The sequence below is a fragment of the Ornithorhynchus anatinus genome, chromosome 10 (assembly GCF_004115215.2).
Source record: "Ornithorhynchus anatinus isolate Pmale09 chromosome 10, mOrnAna1.pri.v4, whole genome shotgun sequence".
Classification (NCBI taxonomy): Eukaryota; Metazoa; Chordata; class Mammalia; order Monotremata; family Ornithorhynchidae; genus Ornithorhynchus; species Ornithorhynchus anatinus.
In genome coordinates this window covers 50,219,266-50,232,434 of record NC_041737.1, presented here as the reverse complement: position 1 = coordinate 50,232,434, position 13,169 = coordinate 50,219,266, and the positions used below count along the sequence as shown (strand labels likewise).

Below are 13,169 nucleotides of genomic sequence, written 5' to 3'. Positions count from 1 at the left end.
CAAGGGACACATCTTTCCAAGATAATAGTATGGTGTTAAAAGCTTGCCAATCACTACGGTAGATCCAGTATAATCAGATTAGACAGTCTCTGTCCCACCCGGGGTTTACGGGGGAAGGGGGAGGGGGAAGAGGTATTTAATTCTCATTTTACAGATGAGGAAACGGAAGCCCTGAGAAGAAAGATAATTGACTCTTCACACGGCAGACAAGTGGCAGGGCCGGGATTAGAACCCAGGATTCCTGCTCCCAGGCTCTTCTTTCCCCTAGGCTGTGCTGGGAGATAACGTGGCAGAGAGGGCTAAAGAATCATGGCCCCCAGATTCTCTTTCTGGTTCCACCGTTAAGCAGAGGGATTCTAGAAAACTCTTTTTAATAGTTTCTGTTCAGCGCATGGCGTAGAAAGAGCCGGGGCTTGAAAGTCAGAGGTCGTGGGTTCTAATCCCAGATACACCGCTGGTTAGCTGTGCGACTTTGGACAAGTCACTTACTTCTCTGTGCCTCAGTGACCTCATCTATAAAGTGGGGATTAAGACTGTGAGACCCATCAGGACAATCTGATTACCTTGTATCTACCCCAGCTCTTAGAACAGTGCTTGGCACATAGTATGTGCGTAACAAATACCATTATTATTATCATAAGCAGGACAACCTGATTACCTTGTATCTACCCCAGCTCTCAGAACAGTGCTTGCATAGTAAGCGCTTAACAAATACCATTATTATTATTATTATTATTACATGTACTGTACTAAACTCCAGGATAGATACAAGCTCATCAGGTTGGACACAGTCCATATCCCACATGGGGCTCACACTCTTTATCCCCATTTTGCCGATGTGGTAACTGAGGCACAGAGAAGTGAAGCGACTTGCCCAAGGTCACACAGCAGAAAAGTAGCAGAGCTGGGATTAAAACCCAGGTCCTTCTGATTCCCAGGCCCATGGTCTATCCCCTAGGCCTTTCCTGGGCCCTTTCTTTCTCCTTCTCCCTCCCTCCGCCTTCTGCGTCACCAATTGGCTTCGTACCCTTCATGTTCGCCCCACTCTCTCCCCCTCAGCAGGTATGTCCTTATCTGTAATTTATTTTACAGTCTCCCCCTCTAGACTGTAAGCTCACTGTGGGCAGGGATTGTCCCAACCAACTCTATTGTACCGTCCTCTCCCAAGCTCCGAGTACAGAGCTCCACACACGGTAAGCGCTCAGTAAATACCAATTGATTGATTTGGCCTGCATTATCCAGGCTGTGAAAGTGCTGTTGAGAACTACCGCATTTACTGTTCTTTTGTACTCCCCCAAGCGCTTAGTACAGTGCTCTGCACACAGTAAGTGCTCAATAAATACAATGGACTGAATATAAACTGAAAATAAATCCTGTGAAGTGGCACACTGCATTCATGCCTTAAACCTAATATTGCATTTCTGCTTTTAGACTGAAAAGTTTTTTCTCCGCAATCAATCATATCAATTGAGTGTTCGCCGTGTGCGGAGCACCGTACTAAGCTCTTGGGAGAGTACAACGTAACAGAGTCGGTAGACATCTGTAAATGAAGATTCAGCGTCTGTTCTCCCTCCTACTTTGACTTTGAGCCCCAAGTGGGTTAGGGACCATGTCCGACCTGATTGGCTTGTAATAATAATAATAATGTTGGTATTTGTTAAGCGCTTACTACGTGCAGAGCACTGTTCTAGGCGCTGGGGGAGATACAGGGGAATGAGGTTGTCCCACGTGAGGCTCACAGTCTTCATCCCCATTTTACAGATGAGGTAACTGAGGCACAGTGAAGTGACTTGCCCACAGTCACACAGCTGACAAGTGGCAGAGTTGGGATTGTATCTCCCCCAGCGCTTAGAACAGTGCTTGACACATAGTAAGGGCTTAACAAATTCCACAACCACAATAATTAATAACGATATCCCCTCTTACACGCCGCAGTGTGAGGTTGGGTCCCCTTCAGACTGAGATTTACCTCAGGAGGGTCAGATGGGGGCAAGTCACATGTTTCCAGCCCATTCAAGTCCTTTCTGTTTTAAAGTCATTAAACCTCCTGGAGGATGCATTTCCTCCTGGAATTTGTTTTTAGCTTGGTACAGTGCTCTACACACAGTAAATGCTCAGGAAATACCCCTGATTGATTATAGATTGAAAGTCTTGCTCGGGTAGGCCCCGTCTGCCTTCAGAGTCAGAGATGGAAAACAAAAGATTACCTTTCACTGTGTGTTTCTTTTCGTTCAGCCTCTGCTGCTGGGCCCCCGTGTCTTCAAACTGGCAGAATACAAAACCCGCAAAATCACAGTCATTAGCATGTCACTCAAAGTCAAGTGGCAGCATTTTTAGAAGGAGCCCTTTTAGTATGAGCCCATCTTGCTTTTTAATCAGAAACCTATTTGATGGGAGTCTGATGCTTTTTTTCAACTCATTTCCTTCTTTTTTGGCGGGGTGAAGACAACACCCGGAATTTTCTCTCAATGAACATTTAGAAGGGAATATTTTATTTTTGACACTAATTTTTATTATCTGCTAAATAGTTGGAGAAAATAGCCTCTTTAGAGCCAAGGAATGCTGCATAATGAAGTTTAACAAAAGGAAATTTTGACAAGGGAGGAAGAATTGCAATTATTTAGCATTTCACCTATAATCCTAGGGTGTAGTAAAATAGCACCATCAAAGGCTTGAATGGTTTCCAACCTGAGAACCTAACAAGAGGGTTTTTAAAAAATATGGCCAAACTACATTTAGGGAGTAGATTAGATTACAGACCTCGCTGCTTGTTATTCAGCCCTGGAGTTGACCAACAGAGGTAGAAGGGACTGTGAGCCTTATGCAGGACAGGGATCGTGTTTGCCCTAATTGACCTGTACCTACACAAGCGCTTAGAACAGTGCTTGACACAAAGTGAGTGCGTATCAAACACCATTAAAAAAAGAGAGGGAGAAGAAGGAGGAGTGTCTTTGTTTTGGACTTCTGGCAGTGGTTGCACCCTGAAGAGGATGGGAAGACAGTTGAGGGAAAGTAGCCCTAAACTCTAATCCTAGGTAAATTGTAATCCCGGCTCTGCCACTTGTCTGCCGTGTGACCTTGGACAAGTCACTTAACTTCTCTGTGCCTAAATTATCTGATCAAATGAAGATCGTGAACCCCACGTGGGACAACCTGATTACCTTGTACCTACCCCAGCGCTTAGAATGGCGCTTGGCACATAGTAGGCGCTTAACAAATACCATCGTTATTATAATTATTATTATTAGGCCATGTCTCTTTTCTGAATCTCTCTGTGTCTCTGGTCTGCAGGAGGGCTTAATCAGGGAAGGCCTCTTGGAGGAGATGTGGCTTCCGTAGGGCTTCGAAGGTGGGGAGAGCAATTGTCCGTTGGGTATGAAAAAATAGGGTGTTCCGGGCCAGAGGCAGGATGTGGGCGAGAGGTCGGTGGCAAAAAGATGAGATCGAGGTACAAGTCAGTAGGTTGGCATTAGAGGAGCGAAGTGGCCGGGCTGGGTTGTACAAGGATAGTAGTGAGGTGAGGTGATGGGGGGCAAAGGGATTGAGGCTTTGTAGCCGATGATAAGAAGTTTCTCTTTGATGGGGAGGTGGATGGGCAACCACTGGAGGTTCTTGGAGAGTGAGGAAACTTGGACTGAATGTTTTTATAGAAAAATGACCTGGGCAGCAGACTGAAGTATGGACTGGAGTGGGGAGAGACGAGGGCAAGGAGATCAGCAAGGAAGCTGTTAGAGTAATCAAGGCTTGATAGGATAAGCGTTGTATTCACAGTAACAGTTTGAATGTAGAGGAAAGGGCTGATTTTAATGATCTTGTGAAGGTTGAATAGACAGATTTAATGATAGATTGAATACGTGGGTTGAATGAAAGAGAGGAGTCAAGGATAACCTCAAGGCTATGGGCTTGTGTGACAGGAAAGATGGTGGTGCCGTCTACAGTGATGGGAAAATCAAGAGGACAGATTTGGGTGGGGAGATAAAGGAGTTCTGTTTTGGACACATTAAGTTTGAAATGATGGCCGGACATCCAAAGTAGAGATGTCTTGAAGGCAGAGGGAAATGCGAGACTGAAGAGAGGGAGAGAGATTCGGGCTGGAGATGTAGATTGGGAATCATCCAGATAGAGGTGATAGTTGAAGCCACGGGAGTGAATGAGTTCTCCATTCACTCAATCATTCATTCATTCAATCGTATTTACTGAGCACTTACTCTGGCAGAGCACTGTATTAAGCGGTTGGGAAGTAGGCAACAAATAGAGACAATCTCTGCCCACAGTGGGCTCACAGTCTAGAAGGGGGGAGACAGACATCAAAACAAGTCAACAGGCATCAGTAGCATCATTATAAATAAATAGAAGTATAGATATATACACATCGTTAGTAAAGATAAATTGAATTATAAATATGTACATATATATGCAAGTGCTGAGGCGCAGGTGGGCGGGGCGGGTATGGGAGTCCAAGGGAGCGGATATAGATGGAGATTAGAAAGGGACCCAGAACTGAACCTTGAGGAACACCCACAGTTATAGGGGAACTTCCGCTTGCCCAGAAAATAAATGAATCACTAAGGCAGAGAGGCAATTTGCAAGGTTGGTATAGATAACTGAGAGTTCCTTTCGGGGTCTGATTCTGACTGCAGTGATGTGAGCGGAAATAAAAGTCTCCACCAGATTTCCCTCCCTAGGGACTATTTTCCTAGAGGATTGCCAGTTAGCTAATTGTGCCGCTCTACACAAATGTTTTTGCCTAGTTGTAGGTGAGGATCTCAGTCTAGAAGAGGACAGAAAAAAAGGGGTACTGTTTTAGGGCTGAACGGATTTGTCCCCTGCTAACAATTTGTAGTAAAAGAAATAGATTCAGGTAAAGGGAGGGAGATTTCAGCAGTTCCCATTCACCTACCTTCATTTCAGTGGTATTATCTGCTCCTGAGGAAAATGGGAAGTAGAGAACGGGGACATGGAAAATGAGAAGCGTTTGGATCACGTAAGGTTGGTCATGACCTGATAATCCACTTCCAGGAAGGCAGATGCTTATGAAACCATTTAGCTGAATGAAATATGTTTCTAGTTTCACAGATTTTTGCATTGTCTGTTTCTGTTTTCCACTCATATTCTATTCACTTGTGGGACAGGGACTGTGTCCAACCTGATTTATCTTATTTGTACCCCATTGCTTAGTACAATGCCTGGCACCTAGTAAGTGCTCAACAGATCCCATAAAAAAAACAAACCTGAGAACCAGACATGAAAATAAGAAAGTTCCTGCCCCTCACAGCACCAGCTTTTGGGTAGTTAAAAAGTGAATAGAGTGAATTGAATTTTACCATTTTTGGGGAAACGGAAGGGAATGCAATAATTGTAGAAAATCCTTGGAGGTTTGAAGATTTACCTCTTTTTGCTGTGAGATTTCTTTAGAAGTTTTCTGGTTTATTATTCTAGCATTTCTTTCCTTCTTTGTTTTCAGATGCTTTTCTTTAGTTTTTATCTAGATGAAAGATTCAGGATTTAAAATACATTAATTTGAAAGAAGAGATTATTTCTCCTCATTACGAGAATGCAGCCCTCAGACGGTGATATTCCGTGTACCAGTGTATAAAAAAAAATTACCGAAGGCCTAAGGCACAATTGGTGAGGCAATCAATAGCATCTTAGGGTCAGTTTTCATTTTTGTAAATGCAAACGCGATTGGACACCCTCTCCAATGTTTTCAGTTTTCCGAATTTTGGATTTTTTAAACTTCAGTTCATCTGCAGATCATTGATACTCTTATGTCTCTAGACTTGGGCTGGCTGTGATCGTAAGTGCTCACCCCATGAGGGGGTTTTGGGAGGCCCTCACCCCCAGAGTTTTGAGCTCGACTCCCAGAATTGCTCATCCCGGTCTCTGAAAAGGCCTGAGACTTATCAGTAGTGGTTGAAGAGATTCAAAATAGAGGCTCATTAAAGCCAGTTTCTTCCTAATAACACGAATAATAGCAATAATAATTATGGTATTTGTGCCAAGCATGGGGATAGGTACAATAAAATCAGATTGGACACCGTCCGTGTCCTTACTGAGACTCACAGTCTAAAGAGCGGAGGAGAACAGATACTCAAATCCCATTTTAATCTTAGTTCTAGCTCCTTCTAAAATATCTGCCCACGTCTTTCCCCCTGCTCTAATGGAAAAGTTGACACCTCTGGTGGTGATATTAAAATGCAGGGGTTTAAGGGTATCTCTGGGCCCTTCCAACCTGGAAGGGGTAAAGGGCCTTACTCAAAGACAGCGGGTCCCCAAACCTAACACGATAGGGGTGTTCTTGGAGATCAGAGTTTGGGCTGCAGGTTAGCCCAACTTCCAAGGAGCTCAGCTACATCCTAGCTCCAGGTCTGGACATTACAACGCTGACAGTATAAGGCTGGTGGGAGGAAGAAAGTCCCAAAGATTCTGCCAGATCCCTGAAATGTAAATGCCAGGGCCTGAAGGGCACATATGGAAGTTGCAAAGATTAAAGGTGGAGTTCAGCTGCAGACAAGAATCACCTGCCCACGGAATCCAGCGTGGCTTAGTGGAAAGAGCCCGGGCTTGGGAGTCAGAGGTTGTGGGTTCTGATCCTGTTTCTGCGACTTGTCAGCTGTGTGACTTTGGGCAAGTCGCTTAACTTCTCTGGGCCTCAGTTCCCTCATGTAAAATGGGGGTGAAGTCTGTGAGCCCTACGTGGGACAACCTGATTACCTTGTACTCCCCCAGCACTTAGAACTCAGTGGAAAAGAGCCTGGGCTTCGGAGTCAGAGGTCATGAGTTCGACTCCCGGCTCTGTCGCTTGTCAGCTGTGTGACTGTGGGCAAGTCACTTCACTTCTCTGTGCCTCAGTTCCCTCATCTGTAAAATGGGGATTAACTGTGAGCCTCACGTGGGACAACCTGATTACCCTGTATCTCCACCAGCGCTTAGAACAGTGCTCTGCACATAGTAAGCGCTTAACAAATACCAACATTATTATTATTATTATTAACCGTGCTTTGCACATAGTAAGCACTTTACAAATGCCATCATTATTATTATTATTATTCTTAATCCCTTATAAGCAATAAACTGCCTATAGGCAGGGATCATATCTACCAATTCTGTTGTGGTATACTTTCCCAAGGGTTTAGCACAGTGCTCCGCACGTAGCAAGCCCTCAATAAATACCATGGATTGACTGAACCAATCTCTTTCCCATGAACCCTGGAGGGTTTAGAGCTAAGGTTTGGTTGCTGTGATTCTTGTGGCTTTGATGATTGGATGTGGTAACCTAACGCATGTGATATCCAAATTCATGGACAGAATATCAAAGAGATGAGAAGATAAAGCAGCGTGGCCTAGTGGAATGATCACAGGCCTGGGAGTCAGAGGACCTGGGTTCTAATCCCCTGCTCCGCTACTTACCTGCTGTGCGACCTCAGGCAAGTCGCTTAGCTTTTCTGGGCCTCAGTTCTATCATTTGTGAAATGGGGATTCAATACCTGTTCTCCCTCTTACTTAAATTGTGAAACCCTCATGGGACCTGATGATCTTGTATCTACTCCAGAGTTTCCTACAGTGCTCGACACAGAATAAGCGCTTAACAAATACTATTAATAGGAGTATTATTATGATCCTAAGAGCCAGGCAGCTGGCAATTAAAGGCTTCTTTTCTGCTCAGTGTTCTGTTCCTCAGAGGGAGATGAAAGAATAATTCTTTGAGGCATTGCCAAAAAGAGTATGAAACAAATGAATTGTTTCAGCTCTTTCTGGAGTCAGAGACCCTTTTGAGCTCATGTTCAACAGGGAGTCAGAAATGGCAAGCCCCGAAACTGTTGGGCTGCTCATGCCCTTTTAGCAGGTTCTAGAAGCGTTACCTTTCAGCCCAAACTTCCTGAATTCGAGAGGCTTGGGGTTCCCTTCCTGTGTCTAAGTCTGTTAGGAGAAGATCCCAAAATTCTGACTTTTTTTTAAATGGTATTTGCTAACGCTTATAAGAGTCAAGTAATAATAATAATGATGTTGGTATTTGTTAAGCACTTACTATGTGCAGAGCACCATTCTAAGCGCTGGGGTAGATACAGGGTCATCAGGTTGTCCCACGTGAGGCTCACAGTCTTAATCCCCATTTTACAGATGAGGTAACTGAGGCACAGAGAAGTGAAGTGACTTGCCCACAGTCACACGGCTGCCAAGTGGCAGAGCTCGGGATTCGAACCCATGACCTCTGACTCCCAAGCCCGTGCTCTTTCCACTGAGCCACGCTGTTCCGAGCTCTGGGGTAGATAGAAGGTAATCAGGTCCGACACAGTCCCTGTCCCACGTGGGGCTCGTAGTCTAAGTAGGTGGGAGAGCAGGTACTAAATCCGCATTTTAAGTTGAGGAAATTGAAGCACAGAGAAGTGAAGTGACTTGTCCGAGGTCACACAGCAGACAAGTGGCAGAGCCGGGATTAGAAACCGGGTCCTCTGACTCCCAGACCCGGGCTGTAGCCACCAGGCCATGCCGCTTCCCCATTCTCAGTCAGGTCTGCCCTGAGACATTCCGGTTCCTCATGGGGTTTGGACTGCAGTCCCTCAGGGGCTAGAGGACCGACCTGGATCCCCCCTGCCCCAAAAATGCAACCTGAACTTGTAATTCTGGTATTTGTTAAGTGCATACCTTGTGTCAAACGCTGTGCTGAGAACTGTGTTAAGCACCGGGATAGGTACATCAGATCAGACAGTCCCTGTAGCCCACGGGGCTCATAGAGCGGGAAGAGAGAGCAGGTATTGAATTCCCAGTTTGCAGATGAGAAAACTGAGGCACCGAGAAATTAAGTGACTTGCCCAAGGTCACAGAGCTGACCGGTGGTGGAATCAGGATCGGAACCCAGGTCTCCCGACTCCGAGGCCTGTGCCCTTTCCACTAGGCTCCGTTTCTTCTCCCGTGGTTTTGTTCGTGGTCTAGAAGTCAGAAGGTCCTGAATTCTATCCCCGGCTCTGTCCCTTGTCCGCTGTGTGACCCCGGGCAGGCCACGTAACCTCTCCGGGTCTCAGTTAACTCATCAGCAAAATGGGGATTCAGTACTTGTTCACCCTCCGACTTAGACCGTCATCCCCATGTGGGACCTGATTATCATGCGTCCATCCCGGTGTTTAATTAGTACAGTGCTTGGTACGTAGTAAGCGCTCGCCAAATACCACATTATATTAACTCATGATGGGGAGGACCAAGCTGAAATCATCTTCCCAGGATCCCGCAGGTCTGACAGGGCAGGTCGGGGCCCCGGGCTTGGAAGTCAGAAGGACCTGGGTTCTAATCCTGCCTCCACCACGTGTCTGCTGTGGGAACTTGAGCAAGTCACCTTACTTCTTCGTGCCTCAGTTGCCTCATCTGTAAAATGGGGATTAAGACTGTGAGCCCCATGTGGGACGTGGACTGTGTCCAACCTGATTAGTTTGTATCTACCGCAGTGCTTAGCACGGTACCTCGCACAAAGCCAACACTTTATAAATACAATATAACAAAATGGAGAGTGAAGACTGGCACTCGGCTGACATATGACCTTATCACCAATGATCCTCAGCTGGAAGAGGAACTGGCCCTTTCTTATTTTTTTTTATTCCTAAAAGAAAGGGTGACCAAATGATTGAATAAGGGGCCTGGGCATCTGTGAGGATCAGGGGGTGGGGTGGGGGGATATCAGCCCGATTCAGAACCTGAACTCTCACCCATTCCCCAGAACTGTCATTTTTCCTAATTCTGCTCAGCATGACAACAGAAAAAGTGAACCAACCAGTGCTCGCTGAGTCATTCCCAACAGGCATCTGGTAACCACTGGAAGAAAAAGGAGATGACGGAGAAGAGAGAGCCAGACAAATTTATTTTAATAGAAACTGGAGAGGTTTTCCCGCATACCTGAGAAGCCAGCTCAAGGAGGTAAGCCGGAGTCCCTCGGGACTCCGAGCTTTCGGAACCTCGGTTGCTGTAAAAGAGACAGTATAATTTAGTCCATTCATTCAGTCGTATTTATTGAGCGCTCACTGCGTACAGAACACTGTACTTAGCGTTTGGGAGCGTACAACGCAACGGTAAACAGTCACATTCCCTGCCCACAGACTACGGAAGATTTTGGTGAGCCTTTTCCATGCCATCCTTTGGGCTGCCCTAGCCTTGCTTACGAGTGGCAATACATTCCAAGCGCTTAGTACGGTGTTCTGCACATAGTAAGGGCTCAATAAATACTACTGAATGAACTCTTTTTCTGAAGGGAAAAGACCAGTATGAGCTCCTCTATTGCATTGCATCCCCAGGCAAGAATACAGAGAAGAATATAGAGAAGCAGAGTGGCTCAGTGGAAAGAGCCCGGGCTTGGGAGTCAGAGGTCGGGGGTTTTAATCCCGGCTCCGCCACTTGTCAGCTGTGTGACTTTCGGCAAGTCACTTAACTTCTCTGTGCCTCAGTGACCTCATCTGTAAAATGGGGATTAAGACTGTGAGCTCCACGTGGGACCACCTGATGACCCTGTGTCTACCCCAGCGCTTAGAACAGTGCTTGGCCCATAGTAAGCGATTAACAAATACCGACAAATACCAAGCGCTTATTAGAGGGCTCTCGGCACACAGTAAGCACTCAACAAATACCACCTATCTGGGGTCGCGTCACCCAGCTCAGAAATGAAGATGGTGGCCCAGTGTCCAGAGGGACCTTATGAGACTCAGGGGATGCGATGCAGCAGCGTGGTTGGAGATCAAAGGTCATGGCACCAGAGGGCAAGAACCATCAGAGGGAAGAATAATAATAACTGTGGCATTAAAGTGCGTACTCCATGTTGGGGCGGTGACGAGATCATCAGGGTCCCATACGGGAGCCACAGTCTAGGTAGGAGGGAGAACGGGTATCGAATCCTCATTTTAAAGATGTGGAAACTGAGGCACAGAGAAGTTAAGAGACGTGCCCAAGGTCACACAGCAGGCAAGTGGCGGAGCTGGGATCAGTCTCCCGGCTCCTAGGCCCGGGCCCTTTCCGCTAGACCAGCCTGCCCTCTGGCCCTTAATGTGGTCAGAGGTTGCCACTTCAGAGGTGACGATCATAATTCAGAGCAGGGAAAGAGATTAACTCACTTTAGTTACAGGTGGTGTTTAATCTGCCTGCCGACTGGCACATCTCAGTGTTATCAATATACTGATGTGGGTCTCTGACCTAATAAGTTTCTTTCTTGTTTCAGTTTATAACAATGCCTTATATTCATTCATTCATTCAATCGTATTTATCGAGCGCTTACTGTGTGCAGAGCACTGTACTGAGTGCTTGGAAAGTACAATTCGGCAACAGATAGAGACAATCCCTATCCAACAACGGGCTCACAGTCTAGAAGGGGGAGACAGACAACCAAGCAAAACAAATAGATGGGCATCAATGCCATCAAAATAGATAAATAGAATCATAGGTGTATACACATCATTAATAAAATAGAGTAATAAATATGTTCAAAGATACACAAGTGCTGTGGGGAGGCGAAAGGGGTAGAGCAGAGGGAGGGAGTAGGGGAGCTGGGGATGGAGGAGGAGCAGAGGAAAAAGGGGGGAATCAGGCTGGGAAGGCCTCCTGGAGGAGGTGAGCTCTCAATAGGGCTTTGAAGAGGGGAAGAGAGGTAGTTTGGCGGAGGTGAGGAGGGAGGGCGTTCCGGGCCAGAGGTAGGACGTGGGCCGGGGGTCGACGGCGGGACAGGCGTGAACGAGGGACGGTGAGGAGGTGAACGGCAGAGGAGCGGAGTGTGCGGGCCGGGCTGGAGAAGGAGAGAAGGGAGGAGAGGTAGGAGGGGGCAAGGGGATGGAGAGCTTTGAAGCCAAGAGTGAGGAGATTTTGCTTCATTGCGAAGGTTGAAAGGCAACCAGTGGAGATATTTGAGGAGTGGAGTGATATGCCCAGAACGTTTCTATAGAAAGATAATCCAGGCAGCAGAGGGAAGTAGAGACTGAAGCGGGGAGAGACGGGAGGATGGGAGATCAGAAAAGAGGCTGATGCAATAATCCAGTCGGGATATTATGAGAGATTTAATAATAATGTGGGTATTTGTTAAGCGCTTACTATGTGCAGAGCGCTGTTCTAAGCGCTGCGGTAGATACAGGGTAATCAGGTTGTCCTACGTGAGGCTCACAGTCTTCATCCCCATTTTCCAGATGAGGGAACTGAGGCACAGAGAAGTTAAGTGACTTGCCCACAGTCACACAGCGAAGTGGCAGAGCCGGGATTCGAACCCCCGACCTCTGACTCCTAAGCCTGCGCTCTTTCCCCTGAGCCGCGATTTAATGTGGCAGCTTTCTTCTGAAAGATTTAAGGAGTTTTATGGGGACAGTTTAATTTATCTTCATATCATTTCCATAAGGAAGGTTGAGATTTTAATGTCTAGGACATTTGAGCATTAAATGACCGAGGAAAAAGTGTTAGTCTTGTTGCCGTTCCTATCTGGCTGGGCCCCTCTGCAGATCTGGGTTAAATCCCCTGCCCCTGACTCTCTCCTGAGGGTGGAACTGTACTGAAAATGAGTGGTTAATAATGATAATTGTGCTGTTAAGCTCTTTCAATGTGCCAAGCACTGAAGTAGATACAAGATAATCAGATCAGTCAGTTCCTGTCCTACACAGGACTCACTGTCTAAAGGGGAGAGTGGACAGGTAATTAATCCTCATTTTACAGATGAGGAAAGTGGGGCAGAGAGAAGTGAAGTGATTTTGCTCAAGGTCACACAGGAGGCAGGAATGAGAACCCAGGTCCTCCGAGTGCCAGGCCCAGACTCTTTCCACCAGTCCATGCTTTGGTGGTTCTCATCGGAGCCCCCATTTCAGCAGCAGAGAGGCCCTGGAAGATGAGAAAGATTGGGAGTGTCACCTACTAAGACACACAGCTCTCACGCTGGCACGGAAATTGGAACCTCCCTGCCTCTCCTCACCTCCATCTCTGCACTTTGGGAAATTGCTGCAGTAACCATTCGATGCGTTTTAAATTAGGAAGATCGATCTCCGAAACTCCCCATGAGACTGCAAACTCCTGGAGAGCTTAGATTATGTCTATCAACTCGACTGTACTCTCCCAATCCCTTCATTCAGGGCCCCGCAAATACCGAGGAGGCAATAGATACCACTTGATTGTTTGATTTGTCTCACATCTGGGGATTTCAGAATACTGCTCTAAACAAAGTA

At 46.5% G+C, this 13,169-nt stretch overlaps 1 protein-coding gene across 3 annotated transcripts in view; it reads right to left on the bottom strand.

Moving 5' to 3' along the window:
* The window catches only part of AGBL3 (AGBL carboxypeptidase 3), a 47,155-nt gene that overhangs the window by 8,789 nt on the left and 25,197 nt on the right, over positions 1 to 13,169 (bottom strand). For all 3 annotated transcript variants that reach the window (XM_029072789.2, XM_029072788.2, XM_029072790.2), the window contains 3 exons: positions 9,886 to 9,952; positions 5,390 to 5,485; positions 2,208 to 2,265 (listed from right to left, as the gene is read on the bottom strand). In XM_029072789.2, the coding sequence (XP_028928622.1) occupies positions 2,208 to 2,265; positions 5,390 to 5,485; positions 9,886 to 9,952 (221 nt within the window). The remainder of the gene's footprint in view (positions 1 to 2,207; positions 2,266 to 5,389; positions 5,486 to 9,885; positions 9,953 to 13,169) is intronic.